Raw genomic sequence first — 19,280 nt, 5'->3', positions numbered from 1 at the left:
TTTGTTTGGAGGGGAGGAATGTTCTGGTCTCACTGGAACAGAGCCCTGGCTACCAGCACAGCAGCGGAGTGGCACGAGATGTTGCAGAGGGTAGATCCTCAATAGCCCACGGCCACCCACTGGCCGGGGTCACTGACTGCATGCCCCAACACCCCTGCCCCCTAACACAGGGAACCCTGCAGATGTGAGAGGCCTTTGATCACCTTAACCCTCTCCTCCAGTGAAAGAGCTCAGCCGCTCCTTCCACACCCCACGGACCCCTGATGAGAGAGCAGCAGGACTACATTTCTGCTTTATTGTTAAAGCTAGAAAATCCAAAGATGGGGCGGCGCCTGTGGCTCAGTGAGTAGGGCGCCGGCCCCATATGCCGAGGTTGGCGGGTTCAAACCCAGCCCTGGCCAAACTGCAACAAAAAAATAGCCGGGTGTTGTGGCGGGCGCCTGTAGTCCCAGCTGCTGGGGAGGCTGAGGCAAAAGAATCACGTAAGCCCAAGAGTAGAGGTTGCTGTGAGCCGTGTGACACGGCACTCTACCCGAGGGCGGTACAGTGAGACTCTGTCTCTACAAAAAGAAAATCCAAAGATGAGATGACTTAGTCAAGGTCCCGAGTGGATTCAGTACTGGAGCTAAGAACAAAACACAGCTTCAACTGCTCCGTTACAAAGTTGGGCACATAAAGATATTATCTTTGAATGTAGCACCGTTCATGCCAGGAATGCGTGCCAACACCTCAATACTTCTGGCAGTTCCGAGTCTAGAATAAGAAAAAAACGTCTGGTAGTGCTTTTGGAATGAGCTGAATGGAATTTGCTCAATCTTTTGATAACAGTTCTTTGTTCCTCATAATAAGGCTTTCTTTAAGATCATATTTTAAAAAATCCACTGGGTCACTGGTAGCCTCAGAAGCATGACCAAACATTTCCTAAAGTGCGCCCACATCTCAGTTATCAAAGCTATGTACAGATGCTCTGGTTCACGACTGGCTAGAAACTGGGGTTTCTTTCTCCTTTTCAGCATGCTGTGGTGCTCAGGCAAGTCCCCAGCGGGAAGCAGTGTGCAGCTGCATGCCTCTGCCTCCGCGGAAACCACCACCGAGTAAACTCCTGAACCAAGAGAGGGTGACATCGCCAGCATTGTTTTAGAGGAGTTTTACTGCCACACTCAAAGACAACCTCACCTGTCTTTCACCAAAGATGACTTCACCTCAAAATCTTCAAAAGAAAAAAAGAACAAGGAGGAAATAAATTTATCTAGAGCAAATATAAATTTTTCAAAGCCTGTAAATTACTTTCCATGTTATTGATTAAAATAACATCACATTATTTCAGAGCTGAGACAAGCACTGGGGCACAGCAGCATAACCACACCACTGTCTGCACAGCAGTCACGCTGATGACAGCTCACCCTGACTTACCGTCTCATAGTGAGATGGATGCAAAACCAAATACCAAGAGCACCACCGTGATCCACACCTGACCTGGCCATTCTCATTCCTCAACAAAGGACAACAGCTTCCTACCTCATCCCCCAGATCTGCTCCGCACCTTCAATCACACACCAGTGGCTCAGAAAGCCAAAGAAAATTGGAGCTGTGCTCCATCAGTCTTTCAACATTATCCCCATGTGAAAAGGTTCTCGGCTTGTGATCTAATGCTTCTCACTTTCTAGATAACAGAAGGAGCACACAGGCCTGTGTACTAAAAGAAGCAGGAAGGTCAGAGGCTCATTGAGGAACCAGGGCATGGTTGGGTGAAGCTGAGCCACGTGCCACCAAGCAAGTTCCTGCACCTCCACCTGCATGTCCAGGCAGCTGCGGCTTGAGGACAAAACATCACCATACACAGGGCAAGGTGTTAAAACCATGGAGAATGTAAAGCCAGCCATTAGCATCTAAAACCTGAGCTGATTTCTACAGGATGGTTATTCTCCGTAAGTCAGAGCCACGTGAAACACAAGAAAGGAAGGCACTGCTTCATAAACACCCCAACCCACATGAATCCTCCACTCTGGGGGAAGGGGACCCTGTGCCCTTTCACCACAGAATCCACAGAGAGGACCTAGCAGGAAGGGCCACAAACCATGCAGTGTCAGAGCTGGGCATGTCGTCTTCCTTCAACCTTGAACCTTAAGTGCAGCAAGAGCTTCTTGCCAATGCTCCCACCTCACTAATGCCTGGGGCAGAGCAACCAAGGTGGGCTACGCACACAGCTCCCATGATGGGCACATAAGCAGTTAGAGAACAGTGGCATTAACTGGGCTGCAGATGCAAACCCAGCAAAAGTTAAAGGAGCACGGGCAGGTGCCTGTGCCAGGTAGTGGGGAATTGAACAGAAGCAGACCGTAACACTCTTGTGCAAAGACCCCTCGGTAAAGTGTCCTCCTGCACCCTTCACGGGCACTTGGTGGTCTCTACCAGGATCATGTATTTCATCCCCATTGTTGAGCCCAGGAGTTCCACAAATACCACACTGCTAAACAAGTTAAATTTAAAGAGGAGTCCTTTTATTGAAGAGCCAGCCGGCAACTGCCTCAGTGTCCCAACATGGGGTTTCTGAGAGCAGCCCCAAGTGCTTAATGGGGTTGGGTTTTTAAGGCTTGTCTGCATCCTGGTTGGCATGCAAGCTGTCCAGGTGTATCCGGGTAGGGTAGCAAGCAAGCATTGTACAGAAGCAGAATTTTGCAGTTAGTCATACATCATACATCTTTGTTTTAATATTTTCCCCCTATACATCTTAGTTTCAGTACTTTCCCTACCTGATATTATTTAAAAGTCAGTCTGGGACAAGTTGGTATCTCCCAGTCTGTTTCCCAGGGAGTTAGCCAAGCAAGAAACTTGGAGTGAACTAGAAGCAAGAAATTAATTAGTACTTTCCCATCTATCTGGGGAGTTAATTTTATATTTTTTGAAAGCTTGCAGTCTGGAAATTTGCCAGGAGTTAACTGGTATTTTTCCATTATGGCCTAGGCCTGACACCTTTCTGTCTCAGCCTCGGCCCACTAGGCCTCACACCATGGCACAGCCATGTCTCTGGGACAGACAGGGACACTCTTGTGTTTGTTTCTTTTCTCTGTGGCTGTTTTCTTTTTTTGCAGTTTTTGGCTGGGGCTGGGTTTGAACCCATCATCTCCAGCATATGGGACCAGTGCCCTACTCCTTTGAGCCACAGGTGCTGCCCTCTGTGGCTGTTTTCTAAGTACCCCGTGTGATTCTCATATAAACCAGCAATGCTAAGAACTGTGGGGAAGAAACAGCGGCATCCTCCAGACATAGTAACAAATACAGGTTTTGTTCCCTGTATCTTCATGATTATCTATTCAAAAGGAGTCCAGAGCAATACCTTATTTATTTCTGCAATATAGATATTTCTAAAAAATTTTATATGTATCTGGACTATATTTAAAATACACTAGAAAAGTTCAACAAGTTCAAAAACTTTGTAGTGAATTCTAGAGTGAACACTTTTATAACACAAACTTTGACCTTATTTAATATATATGCAGGCTGGAAAACATTCAAATATAAAAGTATATAAAATAAAAAGCAAATAATTTCCACACTGCCTTTTCTAAAATCACCTGAAGTAACCACTGTTAACAGTTGTTGTACCAGGATTTTCCCTATGTGTATAAACTCACTTGCCCTCACCCAGAAAACTATATTTTTTGAAATTAAAATGTATTATGGCATTGCTAAGAATTTTAAAATACCTAAATAAATGATGAGACAATCCATGTTCATGGATTAGAGTGCTCAATATTGTCAAGACAGCAATATTCTTCAAATTGATCTAAATATTTGATGCAATCTCTATCAAAATCCCAGCAGGCTGGGTGGCGCCTGTGGCTCAGTGAGTAGGGCACCGGCCCCATATACCAAGGGTGGTGGGTTCAAACCCAGCCCCGGCCAAACTGCAACAAAAAAATAGCCGGGCGTTGTGGCGGGTGCCTGTAGTCCCAGCTGCTCGGGAGGCTGAGGCAGGAGAATCGTGTAAGCCCAAGAGCTGGAAGTTGCTGTGAGCCGTGTGACGCCACGGCACTCTACCGAGGGCAGTAAAGTGAGACTGTCTCTACAAAAAAAAATCCCAGCAGGCATTTGTACAGAAATTGACAAGCTAGTTTGTTTTTTTTTTTTTCCAGGTAACAGTCTCAAGCTGTCACCCTTGAGTGCCATGGTGTCACAGCTCACAGCAACCTCAGACTCTTGGGCTCAAGTGATTCTCTTGCCTCAGCCTCCCAAGTAGCTGGGACTACAGGCGCCCACCACGATGCCTGGCTATTTTTTTTTTTTTTTTTTTTGTAGAGACAGAGTCTCACTTTATGGCCCTCGATAGAGTGCCGTGGCCTCACACAGCTCACAGCAACCTCCAATTCCTGGGCTTAGGCGATTCTCTTGCCTCAGCCTCCCGAGTAGCTGGGACTACAGGCCTCGCCACAACGCCCGGCTAGGCTGGGTTTGAACCCGCCACCCTGGGTATATGGGGCCGGCGCCTTACCGACTGAGCCACAGGTGCCGCCCCACCTGGCTATTTTTTGTTGCAGTTGTCATTGTTGTTTATCTGGCCCAGGCTGGGTTCGAACCCCCCAGCTTCAGTGTATGTGGCTGGTGCTGTAACTACTGTGCTATGGACACCCAGCCTGACAAGCTTAAAATATATATGGAAATGCGAAGGACCCAGAATAGCCTTAATAATCTTGAAAAACAAAGAGGATGTAACAAAAATGTTGGAGGACTTACATTTCCCCATTTTAAGATTTACTGTAAAGTTACAATTTAATCAAGGCAATGTGGCACTGGCACAGGGACAGGCACAGATCAATGGAACAGAGGCTACAAAGAAGTTCCTGCGTTTATGATCAATTGATTTTAACAAAGACGTCAAGATTATTCAATACAGAAAGGATCATCTGTTCAACAAATGGTACAGAGACAACTAGTCTCCACATTAAGAAGGAAATAGGTTCCTATCTAATTCAATACATAGCAACTCAAAATGCCTAAACTTTAAAAAACTTCTAAAACAGAGAGTGAAAAACCCTTTTTAACCTTTGGTTATATATGACACCAAAAGCATAATCCATGTAAGAAAAAAACCGCAAAACCGCTCTGCATCATGATCAGCTTCAAAGACCCCTGCGGGCCTCCTGGCTGCTGCTTTGTCTTGACAATGGGGACCCATCTGCTGTCTACGGCAAGTGTATCTTGCTTCCTAGGCCTAGCCCTTGCTGTTACTCCATAGATTTATCTTTCTCTTTCTCAATAAACTTTGTTTCAAGATTGCCTTAAAAAAAAATTCATTAAGAAAACGAAAAGGATGACTCAGTGTCCGTCGCTCAGTGGTTAGGGCACCAGCCACATACATCAGAGCCGGAGCCGGAGCCGGCAGGTTGGAATCCGGCCCTAGCCTGCCAAACAACAACTACAACCAAAAATAGCCAGGCATCATGACGGGCGCCTGTAGTCTCAGCTACTTGGGAGGCTGAAGTAAGAGAACGCTGAAGCCCAGGAGTTTGAAGTTGCTGCGAGCTGTGACACCATAGCACTCTACCCAGGGCGACAGTCTGAGACTCCATTTCAAAAAAAAAAAAAAGAAAAGAAAAAGAAAACAAGCTAGTTTGGCAAGTTCTGAAGTTCCCCACAGAAGGCCCGCAGACATATAGAGTGAGCATGACGAGAGAAGGGCAGCAGTAGCCACTCGAGAAGCAGGCCCACACAACAGGCCCACACAACCGCACGTCCCACCACCAAGACAGCTGTGGTCAGATGACAGCACGTAGGGGTGAGGAGGGAGAACGCAAAACTCTCACATGAAGCTGGTGGGAACACTCTGGAAAAGTTTGGTAGTTTCTCAGTTAAATATAAGTTTACTCCATGTCCAGCAGTTTCACACCTACACATCTAGGACAAATGAAATCGCATGTCCCCAGATCTGCCTGCAAGCATTTACAGCAACATTATTCAAAAGAACCAAAAAGTGAAACTTCAAACGTCCATCAACTGGGGCAGGGACAAGTCAGGAGCTGCTGATACATACCACAGCACGGCCTAACTGCACACATGCAAGGCGAGGGGAGCCAGACACAGACAATTATATGCTGTATAATTCTACTCACAGGAAAAAATCCAAAAAAGGCACACTTGTAGTCAGAGGACAGAGTAGCAACTGCTGTGGCTGGGTGGGGATGGAAACTGACCGTATACAGACATTTTTGGAAATATTCTGAAACTGGACTGTGGTAATGACTGCAAGACTCTAGAAATTTACTAAACCACTGGCTTGTACACTTAATACAGGTAAAACTTATAGTACGTATATTACAGCTCAACAAAGCTGTTGAAGGAATGCACATGGGGGAAAGGCTCAAGCCACACCAGGACGCTCAGCATCAGCTCTATTGACCATTTTATCTGAAGGCCTGTCCTGCCCATGAGTGCCTGCAGCTCAGCAACCCCACCCCACAGCAGTGGCAACCCCACCCCAAACGCCCCAGACACTGCCAGATGTCCCCTGAGTTCTACAATCACCCCAGGTGAAACCACTTGTGTGGACTTAATATTTTAGAATTTGCTTTTTTCACCTGACACATCCTTCCATGCCAGTATATAGATTCTACCTGAGTCACTTTAAAGCTGCATGGCATCCCACTCTATGAATGTCCCATAAATTATGTGGAACAGTGATGTCTACATTTGTTTTGAATACTACAATGAATATGGCAATACATCTCATGTAGAGATCTTCACGATACGTCCTCTGAGGAAGACTGGGACTGCTAGGTCAGAGGATATACAAGATAAACTACAAACATCTATTTTAAAATCTGAGGTTTAATTTTAACAGAGGACAATACTGACCGGGCCAGACTTCAGTCAGCAAGAATCTGGACATATAAGAAAGTCACTGTGATTGCAATGATGGCCCGAATGGGAGGTTCCGCAGGCCTCCCTGTGCAGACTGGAGCTCTGGAACTCCTGCTTCTACCCACTGGAGAACCTTGGGATATCACTGCACTATGGGGGCCCCACATGCAATGGGGTACAATCGATCAAGGGTCCCCAACCACCATTTAGTAAGGAGAAGGCCCTTCTTATTTCACTGCAGCCTCAAGAGCTGTTTAGACAGCTGACAACAGACCGCAGATGAGCCAGGGAAGTTACCAATGCTTCAAGAATTCTGGGATAAGACAGAGCTACTATCCAGCCAAGGAGGATGCATAGTGGCCTGCTCCTAGGGCTCCTTCTGTCCCACGGGGTGCTCTCATGAAAGAGGCCTCTCTGCAGCTGCAGCTATGTGACAATGGGGGTCACACAGGCCATGGTCCGTATGGCTGGGCATGATCTGAAGCCATCTGTCTAGAGCTGATGAGCCTCTCCATCCGATCCACACAAGCGACTTGTCAGAATAGCAAAGTGACTAGGGCCAAGACCAGAAAGCCATGCCAGGGACACACAGCTCTGAGGGCCCTGTGGGCACAACCGTTCTGGGGACTTCACACTCACACTCCACCTCGAGCTCAGTAGAAGCACTACTTATTTTCTACTTTTAATTAGAATTGTGGCCTGTGGCAAATCTGTTATTTAGCTATCTTATTTACTAGTCTGTTATATGCCCATGCCTAGTCCCTCGGGCCTGTTCTTTCAGGGCAAAGATTTACATTCCCCTATGACACACCTGTATCTTAATGTAAAGGTATCTGCTGTCTGAATATCTGAAGACATTTTCTTTACCAGCCCTGTGGGTGAGCACAACAGCCAGAGCTCACAGCACTGGGCTTCCAGGAGGCAAGCCTAGTTTTTAGAAATACTAGGGTACAGAGATGGCCCTAGAAACATTTGAAGAATAAAAAAAGAGGAAAAAACCTATCACTGAGGAAAAAAAACCCAGTCACTAAAACAGCACTGGGAGGACAGTTAATTCCCTAATAGAAGTTTCAAGGACATGTGTAAATGGCCCCCTGTTTGCGAAGCATCTGGAAGAGGACTAGACCCACACCTGCAGGGTTGAGCCTGCAGGGCAATTCCACATGAATGCAGAAGCCTTATTCAAACATGAGAGTACTCTACCTAAAGATGGTTCTAATTACTTTTTAAGACAGGTTTTCAAAATATTGGTTTAACTTTACACTATTTATCTAATATTAGTAATAGTTACACTAACAGATTTTCAACAATGAACACTTTAAAGCCACACTAGAAGGATCAGCTGTTCCTTCACTTGACTTCTAAATAAGGCGACTGTGGATATGTGTGAGGCAACACTCTCTGAACCACAGAACCGCCAGGGGGCTGTGGCCTCGGCACTCCAGACAGGCGGTCCACCAATCTGTGCCCCTCCAATAGGACTGCTACCCAGGTGACATGTGCGTGTGTGGGTGTGCCTGTGTACACAGGACGCAGCAGATGAAGCAAGCAGGCAGTACACCAGCTCCTGGTGCCAGCGCTGCTGCTGCACATGAGAAGAGCTGCGCTGACAAGCAGGTGGTGCACTTCACTGCTGAGGCATCAAAGCACTTGATGCCTACCTCGCAACTGCCTTGGAATAAAAGGCACAAACCGCATTTGGTAACCATACAGCACAGACTCCAGACATCCCCAGACACAGATGGGGGTGTTCCAAATTACCAGAGAGTGGTGGGCCTGCTGAAGCTGTCTACATAGTGTTCACTGATGACTTTAAAAGACACTGTGCTTATCAAAAAGACTCATCTTCACACCAATTTTCATGTGTTAGTTAACCTCCACAGCAACGTTAAGAATTAATGTGGTATGAACAGCAGGGAAATTCCAGAGAGTAGGGAAGCTGACAACCACACCCACAGCCTGGCACTCTTCAATCCCAGAACTCAACCTGGGGACATTCTAGTGAACTGAAAGAACTCATTTCACTCAGGAGAAAACTAAGAGACTGATTATAAATTTTAACTTCCTGAGGGCAGCACCTGTGGCTCAGTGAGGAAGGTGCCGGCCTCATATACCAAGGGTGGTGGGTTTGAACCCTCCCGGGCCAAACTGCAGCAAAAATATAGCTGAGCGTTGTGGCAGGCGCCTGTTGTCCCAGCTACTCGGAAGGCTGAGGCAAGAGAATCACCTAAGCCCAGGAGCTGGAGGTTGCTGTGAGCTGTGATGCCGCAGCAATCTACTGAGGGCGACAAAGTGAAACTCTGGCTCTAAAATAAATAAATAAATAAATAAATAAATTTCAACTTCCTGAATTTTACCTAATCTAACTTTGTTGCAGATATCCTAAGTCTATCTAAGGTATTTTTTTTTTTTTTTTTTGGTTTTTGGCTGGGGCTAGGTTTGAACCCGCCACCTCCGCCATATGGGACCGGCGCCCTACTCCTTGAGCCACAGGCGCCACCCTCTATCTAAGGTAGAAAGAAGAAAAAGCAAAGGGCCTGAGTCAGGGCCACAGAACACTCTAGAATTGGGGTCCAGGCAGCGCCACTGCGGGTTAAATGTCATGGAATCTAGAACCACACCATTCACGTCAGAACTGAGCCACACCTTGGGTCAAAAATGACATGAGGCTCACAAACCCAGACAAGGTAAACAGAGAAAGGAGAAGCAGCAGAGGGGAGGCCCACAGGGAGAGGAAGAGAGGGAAGAGAAGTCCCAGCCCACAGGCAGGGCAGTGCCATGGGGATAACAGGCATCTCTCAGGTCCCTCTGTTTACTGTTAAAACCTTAGTCTTTCAGAGACTGCCAGAGCAAGAGCCACCCCCTGTATTTGAGGCTAACTCACCATGACCACACAATATTCCAAAATTATCATCTTAAAACTCTACAAATATGTAATATTTACAACTAACCCTTTTACCGTTTCTAAGGAAAGTGCCATTTCTTTTGGATCAACATGCAGGCTGTTTTGTGCTTGTAGGTCAGCAGACTAGAGAGGAGCTGGAAGGGGTGAGAGCCACTTAGCCTTTTCTCCAAGTGACACCGTGAGCATGAAGTGGTTCAGCCACCCTGCTGAAGTGGTTCTTAGGTCTAGCTTCCAGTAAAGTCCACAGAACAGTCACACACATAAGATTAACTTACATGATCAATGCCTCCCATTCAAAAAAATTCTCTTCATTCATGGGGCCTGCAGGGAAAGAAAACTTTCACGTCATTTTAACTGTGATGGCAACTTTGGAAATTAAATGATAAAGATGTTAACATTAGTACCTCACCTGCCACAATTCCTTCTGGAGGGTTCAGTGTTAATTCTACAAAATAAAAAGTAAAACCATTATTAAACAATGAACATTATATTGTCATTTATTTATTTTTTTTATTTATTGTTGGGGATTCATTGAGGGTACAATAAGCCAGGTTACACTGATTGCATTTGTTAGGTAAAGTCCCTCTTGCAATCATGTCTTGTCCCCATAAAGTGTGACACACACCAAGGCCCCACCCCCCTCCCTCCATCCCTCTGCTTTTCCTCCCCCTCCATAACCTTAATTGTCATTAATTGTCCTCATATCAAAATTGAGTACATAGGATTCATGCTTCTCCATTCTTGTGATGCTTTACTAAGAATAATGTCTTCCACTTCCATCCAGGGTAATACGAAGGATGTAAAGTCTCCATTCTTTTTAATGGCTGAATAGTATTCCGTGGTATACATATACCACAGCTTGTTAATCCATTCCTGGGTTGGTGGGCATTTAGGCTGATTCCACATTTTGGCGATTGTAAATTGAGCTGCATTAAACAGTCTAGTACAAGTGTCCTTATGATAAAAGGATTTTTTTCCTTCTGGGTAGATGCCCAGTAATGGGACTGCAGGATCAAATGGGAGGTCTAGCTTGAGTGCTTTGAGATTTCTCCATACTTCCTTCCAGAAAGGTTGTACTAGTTTGCAGTCCCACCAGCAGTGTAAAAGTGTTCCCTTCTCTCCACATCCGCGCCAGCATCTGCAGTTTTGAGACTTTGTGATGTGGGCCATTCTCACTGGGGTTAGATGGTATCTCAGGGTGGTTTTGATTTGCATTTCTCTAATATATAGAGACGATGAACATTTTCTCATGTGTTTGTTAGCCATTCGTCTGTCATGTGTTTGTTAGCCATTCGTCTGTCATCTCAACAAAATTCTAGCCAATGGATTACAGCTTATCATCAAAAAAGTCATTCATCATGATCAAGTAGGCTTCATCCCAGGGATGCAAGGCTGGTTTAACATACGCAAGTCCATAAACGTTATCCACCATATTAACAGAGGCAAATATAAAGATCATATGATCCTCTCAATAAATGCAGAAAAAGCATTTGATAAAATCCAGCATCCTTTTCTAATTAGAACACTGAAGAGTACAGGCATAGGTGGCACATTTCTAAAACTGATTGAAGCTACCTATGACAAACCCACAGCTAATATTTTACTGAATGGAGTAAAACTGAAAGCTTTTTCTCTTAGAACTGGAACCAGACAAGGTTGTCCTCTGTCACCTTTACTATTCAACATAGTGCTGGAAGTTCTAGCCAATACAATTAGGCAAGACAAGGAAATAAAGGGAATCCAAATGGGAGCAGGAGGTCAAACTCTCCCTCTTTGCTGACGACATGATCTTATAGAGAACCCCAAAGACTCAACCACAAGACTCCTAGAAGTCATCAAAAAATACAGTAATGTTTCAGGATATAAAATCAATGTCCACAAGTCAGTAGCCTTTGTATACACCAATAACAGTCAAGATGAGAAGCTAATTAAGGACACAACTCCCTTCACCATAGTTTCAAAGAAAATGAAATACCTAGGAGTATACCTAAACGAAGGAGGTGAAGGACCTTATAAAGAAAATTATGAAATCCTCAGAAAGGAAACAGCAGAGGATATTAACAAATGGAAGAACATACCATGCTCATGGATGGGAAGAATTAACATTGTTAAAATGTCTATACTTCCCAAAGCAATCTACCTATTCAGTGCCATTCCTATCAAAATACCAACATCGTACTTTCAAGATTTGGAGAAAATGATTCTGCGTTTTGTATGGAACCGGAAAAAACCCCATATAGCTAAGGCAGTTCTTAGTAATAAAAATAAAGCTGGGGGCATCAGCATACCAGATTTTAGTCTGTACCATAGTGATCAAGACAGCATGGTACTGGCACAAAAACAGAGACATAGACACTTGGAATCGAATTGAAAACCAAGAAATGAAACTAACATCTTACAACCACCTAATCTTCGATAAACCAAACAAGAACATACCTTGGGGGAAAGACTCCCTATTCAATAAATGGTGTTGGGAGAACTGGATGTCCACATGTAAAAGACTGAAACTGGACCCACACCTTTCCCCACTCACAAAAATTGATTCAAGATGGTTAAAGGACTTAAATTTAAGGCATGAAACAATAAAAATCCTCAAAGAAAGCATAGGAAAAACACTGGAAGATACTGGCCTGGGGAAAGACTTCATGAAGAAGACTGCCGTGGCAATTGCAACAACAAAAATAAACAAATGGGACTTCATTAAACTGAAAAGCTTCTGTACAGCTAAGGAGACAATAACCAAAGCAAAAAGACAACCTACACAATGGGAAAGGATATTTGCATATTTTCAATCAGACAAAAGCTTGATAACTAGGATCTATAGAGAACTCAAATTAATCCACATGAAAAAAGCCAACAATCCCATGTATCAATGGGCAAGAGACATGAATAGAACCTTCTCTAAAGATGACAGACGAATGGCTAACTTTTTTTTTTTTTTTTTGGCCAGGGCTAGGTTTGAACCCGCCACCTCCGGCATATGGGACCGGCGCCCTACTCCTTGAGCCACAGGCATGGCCATTATATTGTCATTTTAACAAAACACCTTTACAAAGCATATGTGATCACAGGTTGCAAAAATTTGACATTATCCAATATAGCAAATATTTTATAAGTTAGCTATTGATTTTTCGATACCACTACAAAATCTCTGAGTCCCCACAGACCCGATATTCACAGATATCAGACTTCAACACAGAAAATAAAAATAACGAGAAGTCAATAGCAATTTAATACTAGCAGTTTTTGAAGACCTGAGGCCCACTGAGCCCTTTCAACTCTTGGCCTCTTAGTTTTTTATCTGTTGACAAGGGAGCCTCCAGAATGAAGCCAACCCCACGGACACATCTGGAAAGGTGAAGAACAGGAGCGTGCCAGTGTCACAGCACGAAGGCTAGCAACGCAGGTCAGGAACCAGGGCAGAAATGCACTCCCTGGACAGAGCGTCGAGGAAATCAATAAAATAGCAAACATACGAAAGATCAACCAAAAGGTAGTTCTTTAAAAAGGCAGAAAATAAAAAATGAATAAATTTCTGCCAAATAAATGCAAGGTGTAAGGACTGAAAAAGAAATACAACTCATTATTCACAATGCTATGCTTATGTACATAAAAAGTCCCAAAGAACCCAAAGGTAAACTAGAAAAGTGACTTTGGCAAAGTTGCTGAGTATGAGGCCAATATATAATAACTGAACTGCAGACCTTTGGGGCTGTGGGGAATTTGTTCCACAACTTCCTGTGGATACCAAAATCCACTCAGGTCTCTGACATAAAATGGCATAGTATTTGCATGTACCCTCTGAACATCCTCCTCTATACTTTAAATCATCTCTAGAATACTTACGATACAGCATTATGTTATACATACTGCACAGGTGTTACACTGTATGGCTTAGGGCTATAATCCCCAAGCCCAGGCCACAGACCAGCTCCAGTCCGTGGCCTCTAGGTACCGGGCCACACAGCATCACTGCCTGAGCTCCTCTCCCACTGCCTCCAACAGCCTGTGGAAAAACTGTCTTCCATAAAACCAGTCCCTGTTGCCAAAAAGCCTGGGGACCACTAGGTTAGGGAATAATGACAAGGAAAAAGTTTGTACATGTTCAGTGCAGACACGATTTGTTTTTAGTATTTTCAATCTGTGCCTAGTTGAATCCACAGATGCAGAAACTCCAATCTGGAGGGCTAATTGTACCAGCAAATTAGAAAATCTAAGTCTAAAAAAGATGCCAATTACAATGGAAAACACAAGAAAGTAAGTCTCTGAAAGACAAATAAGGTCTCTAACAGAATAGAAAAAATTAACAAGAAGTTTAGAAAGAGTTTAATAAATAAGAATTATATCATATTCTTAGATTAAAAACTCAATATTAAGACCAGGATACTCTTAGCACTCTGGGAGGTGGGAGAATTGCTTTAGGCCAGAGGTTCAAGACCAGCCTAAGCAAGGGCAAGACCCTATCTCTAAAAAAAAAAGGACTGGGTGCAGTGGCTCACACCTGTAATCCCAGCACTCTGGGAGGCCAAGGCAGGTGGATTGCCTGAGCTCACAGGTTCAAGACCAGCCTGAGCCACAGACCTCATCTCTAAAAAAAAAATAGCTGGGTGTAGTGGGCACTTATAGTCTCAACTGCTGGGGAAGCTGAGGCAAGAGGATCGTTTGAGCCCAAGAGTCAGAGGTTACTGTGAGCCATAACACCACAGCACTGTATCAAGGGCAACAGAGTGAAACTCTGTCTTAAAAAAAAAAAAAAATCAGCCAGACCTGTGGTTCCAGTTTCTCAGGAGGCTGAGGCAGGAGGATCACTTGAACTCAGGAACCTGAGGTTGCTGTGAGCTGTGACACCACAGCACTCTAGCCTGGGCAACAGAGTGAGACTCTGCCTCCAACAAAACAAAACAAACCTCAATATTATAACAATAATGATCCTTCTCAAACTGTACTTATAGACTCAGTGCAACCTGAGTTAAGATCTCAGAAGGTTCTTGTTTGAATCTGGCAAAATTATTTTTTTTAATTTACCATAAACCCAATGAAGTGGCAGATAAGATGACCCGATCCTAAAAGATACATAAAAATGTAATGACCAAGAATAACCAAGATACTCTTTAAATAAAACAAATTGAGAAAACTCCATCTGTGTGTCACACTCCACATAAAGCTATGGCAATTAAGGCAGTGTGATACGGGTTTAGGGCGCCCAGCAGCAGACCAGGCAATCACAGACCCTCGACTCACTTCAACAGCACCATGGCAGCAGAGGCAACAGACAGTCTTTTCCATTAAATAAAACTTTTACCACACAGAAAAATCAGAATATGTAAGAGAACATGGATGTCAGGCAGCAGATTTGAGCAGACCATCAACAAAGACAAGAACGGCGCAATGGTCTGCGTGTTTGTGCACCTTGAAATTCTCACGTTGCAACCTAACACAGGTTCTAAGAGTGGGGCCTGAGAGGCAATTTACCCTCATAAGTGGATCCAGTGCCTTCACAAGAAGAGCAAGAAGGACATAATGAGCAAACAGCCAACTGCAAAACCTCATCAAGACACCAGATGTGCCTTCCACCTGGGCCCCCAGCCTCCAGAACTATGAGCAACAGATGCATTTTGTTCAACGCCCTCCCTGCCTCCCCTGGGTCTACCGCACCTCAACTGATGAAAATGAACGGCAAAGCACAGAAATAGATGCTCAGCTTAGGGAGATATGGATTAACACCACAATAAGATATGGATAAATACCTTTAACATTATAAATACCTTTGTTTAGTCATAATAGAATGCATAAAATTAAAAAGACTGACCATACCAAGGGTTGGCAAGTTCAGCAATAACAGCCCTCATGCGTCAATGGCAGGAATGCAAGATGGTGTGGCTACCCTCTGGCAAACTGTTTGACCATTTCCAGTAAGTTAAACAGACACTCACCCTATGACCCAGCATTTCTACTGATCTTATGTCCCTGTAGACTCACATGTGAATGTTCTTAGTAGCTAAATTCCTAATAGCCCCAGATTAGAAACCACCCAAATGTCCATCAACTGGAAACCGGGTAAAAGTGTGGCCTATCACTACAATGGAATATTACACAGTGATAAAAAGGAACTATGGCTATGTGCAACAACACACATGATTCTCCAAAGCATTATACTAAGTGAAAGAAGCCTAATACCAAGTTTCTACTTACATGACACTCTAGGAAAAGCAAATCAAACATTGCCAGGAGCCTGGGAGAATAGGAAGGTACTGCAAAAGGGCCAAGGCAGCTTTTCCAGGCAATGGAAATGTCCTATGTCATGGCTATGACCGAGGCTCCACAATACTGTGCACCTGTCAGAGCCCAATCTCTGTGGTTTTATGAAATATAAAACAGTAAGCCAGGTACGGTGGCTCACACCTGCAATCCCAGCACGTTGGGGGCCAAGGCAGGTAGACAGTCTGAGCTCACAAGTTCCAGACCAGCCTGAGGAAGAGTAAGACTCCATCTCCAAAAAATAACCGGGCATTGTGGTGGGTGGGCACCTGTAGTTCTAGCTACTCAGGAGGCTGAGACAAGAGAAACACTTGAGCCTAAGAATTTGAGGTTGCTGTGAACTATGACAACATAGCACTCTACCCAGGGCTACAAAGTGAGACTCCGTCTTCAAAAAAAAAAAAAAAAAAAGAGGGCGGCGCCTGTGGCTCAGTCGGTAAGGCGCCGGCCCCATATACCGAGGGTGGTGGGTTCAAACCCGGCCCCGGCCAAACTGCAACCAAAAAATAGCCGGGCGCTGTGGCGAGCGCCTGTAGTCCCAGCTACTCGGGAGGCTGAGGCAAGACAATCGCTTAAGCCCAGGAGTTGGAGGTTGCTGTGAGCTGTGTGAGGCCACGGCACTCTACCGAGGGCCATAAAGTGAGACTCTGTCTCTACAAAAAAAAAGAAATATAAAACAATAAAATCTTAGAGGATAATATTGGAGAATATCTTCATGCTATTAGTATAAGACTTCTTAAATAGATCTATCAATAAAATTAATTGGCTTGACACCTGTGTTCCATGGTTAGGGTGCCAGCCATATGCACCACGGATGGTGGGTTCGAACCCGGACCAGGCCTGCTAAAAACAATGACAACTACAACAAAAAAACAGCCCAGCGTTGTGTCAGGTGCCTGTAGTCCCAGCTACTGGGAAGTCTGAGGCAAGAGAATCGCTAAGCCCAAAAGCCTGAGGTTGCTGTGAGCTGTGACATCACCGAACTCTCCTGAGGGCGACACAGTGAGACTGTCTCAAAATAAAATAAATAAATAAAGTTAATAACCAAAAAGCACTATCAAAAGTCTGATGGAATTAAGAACATTAAAATTGGGTGGTGCCTGTGGCTCAAAGGAGTGGGGCACTGGCCCCATATATTGGAGGTGGCAGGTTCAAACCCAGCCCCGGCCAAAAAACTGCAAAAAAAAAAAAAGGAACATTAGAATTTCAAATTCTGGCCAGGCACAGTGACTCACACCTGTAATCCTAAGAACTCTGGGAAACCAAAGCAGGTGTATCGCTTGAGCTCAAGACTTCAAGAGTAAGAGCAGACCCCTGTCTCTACTAAAAACAGAAAAACTAGCTGGGCATTGTAGTGGACACCTGTAGTCTCAACTATTCGGGAGGCTGAGGAAAGAGGATCTCTTGAGCCCAAAAGTTTGAGGCTGCTGTGAGCTAGGACACCATGGCACGCTACCCAAGGCGAATGAAACGCTATCTCAAAATAAACAAAAAAAATAAATTAAGGGCAACACCTGTGGCACAAAGGGGTAGGGCGCTGGCCCCATATGCCAGAGGAGGCGGGTTCAAACCTAGCCCCGGACAAAAAAAAACTGCAAATAAATAAATAAATAAATAAAAATAAATTAATTAATTAAATTTATAATTTTAACGTCAAAAGATATCTTTAAGAGGATGAAAAGATAAGCTCCAGGGAGGAAGATATTTGCAACAGATATAACCAACAATAGGTTAAAGAATTTCTGAAGAGACTCAGTGCCTATAGCTCAGCAGCTAGGGCGCCAGCTATATACACCAGGGCTGGTGGATTGAAACCCAGCCAGGGCCTGCTAAACAATGACAAATGCAACAAAAAAATAGCCGGGCATTGTGGCGGGCACCTGTGGTCCCAGCCACTCAGAAGGCTGAGGCAAGACAAGCCGCTGAGCTACGAGGCGCCGGGCCTGAAAATAATAATTGAAGAACACAGTGCTCTGCAATGAATAAGAAAATGAGGTCTAGGGCAGCGCCTGTGGCTCTGTGGGTAGGGCGTTGGCCCCATATACCCAGGGTGGAGGGTTCAAACCCAGCCTCGGTGGAACTGCAACAAAAATACCCAGGCATTGTGGTGGGCACCTGTAGTCCCAGCTATTCAGGAGGCTGAGGCAAGAGAATTGCCTAAGCCCGGGAGTTGATGGTTGCTGTGAGCTGTGACACGACAGCACTCTACCAAGGGTGACAAAGTGAGACTTTGTCTCTAAAAAAAAAAAAAAGAACTTCTGAAGAATGCCTTACAAATCAATTTTTTTTTTTTTTTTGTGGTTTTTGGCCAGGGCTAGGTTTGAACCCGCCACCTCCGGCATATGGGACCAGCGCCCTACTTCTTGAGCCACAGGCGCCGCCCACAAATCAATTTTTTAAATATAAACAACCCAGAAGAAAAATGTGCAAGAGATCCCCCCACACACACACAAAATCTAGATGGCCCATAAACACACAACACAGTGCTCAGTCTGATTCATTAATCACAGGGAAATGTGAGCTGAACCCACAATGAGACACTATTACAACCACCAGAATAACCTAATAACCAAAGTTTAGAATACCATCCATAGGAAGTGTCTGCACACATATGAAGGACAGAAACACTTCTGCTGGTGGAGTATATATAGGGAAACCTCTGGAAAACTCTGGTGTTATGTGCTCTGTCCCAGCAATTTCCCTGAGAAGTCACTCTTCAATGACAACACTGAACACTCATATGCCCAGACACTTCACATGAGCATCATCTGTAACAGCTAGAAAAATGGAGACCACTCAAACACCTACGGTGCCTGTGGCTCAGTGGGTAGGGGGCCAGCCCCATATACCGAGGGTGGCAGGTTCAAACCCAGCCCTGGCCAAACTGCAACAACAACAACAAAAAAAGAAAGGATAAATACATGTGGTGTTCATAAAAAGGAACAAAAAGGAAAACAAATGACCACAGCTACACATAATATAATGTATAATAGAAGCCAGACTTAAAACAATACACAGTACATAGTAACACTTATACACAGTGCAAAAATAGGCCCTGTACAATGGGCCTATAGATAGTCCAATTATAGGCCCACCTACAATCCTAGCACTTTAGGAGGCCTAGGTGGGAGGATTACTTGAGCCCTAGAGTTTGAGACCACCCCGAGCAACATACTGAGAACCCATCTCTACAAAAAAAATTTTTTTAATTAGCCAGACATGGCAACATGTGCCTATAGTCTCAGCTACTCAGGAGCTG

General features: G+C 44.5%; 1 protein-coding gene across 2 annotated transcripts in view; it reads right to left on the bottom strand.

Moving 5' to 3' along the window:
* The window catches only part of UBE2G2 (ubiquitin conjugating enzyme E2 G2), a 50,287-nt gene that overhangs the window by 12,821 nt on the left and 18,186 nt on the right, over positions 1-19,280 (bottom strand). Inside the window, exons 2-3 of one of the 2 annotated variants that reach the window (XM_053564979.1) lie at positions 10,173-10,208; positions 10,039-10,084 (exon numbers count right to left, since the gene is read on the bottom strand). The exons of the other annotated variant lie outside the window; for it this stretch is intronic. Coding sequence (XP_053420954.1) covers positions 10,039-10,084; positions 10,173-10,208 — 82 coding nt within the window. The remainder of the gene's footprint in view (positions 1-10,038; positions 10,085-10,172; positions 10,209-19,280) is intronic. 2 annotated transcript variants of the gene reach the window in all.

The sequence above is a fragment of the Nycticebus coucang genome, chromosome 16 (genome assembly GCF_027406575.1).
Source record: "Nycticebus coucang isolate mNycCou1 chromosome 16, mNycCou1.pri, whole genome shotgun sequence".
In the NCBI taxonomy this organism is placed as follows: domain Eukaryota; kingdom Metazoa; phylum Chordata; class Mammalia; order Primates; family Lorisidae; genus Nycticebus; species Nycticebus coucang.
This window is presented reverse-complemented; position numbering and strand designations above follow the sequence as displayed.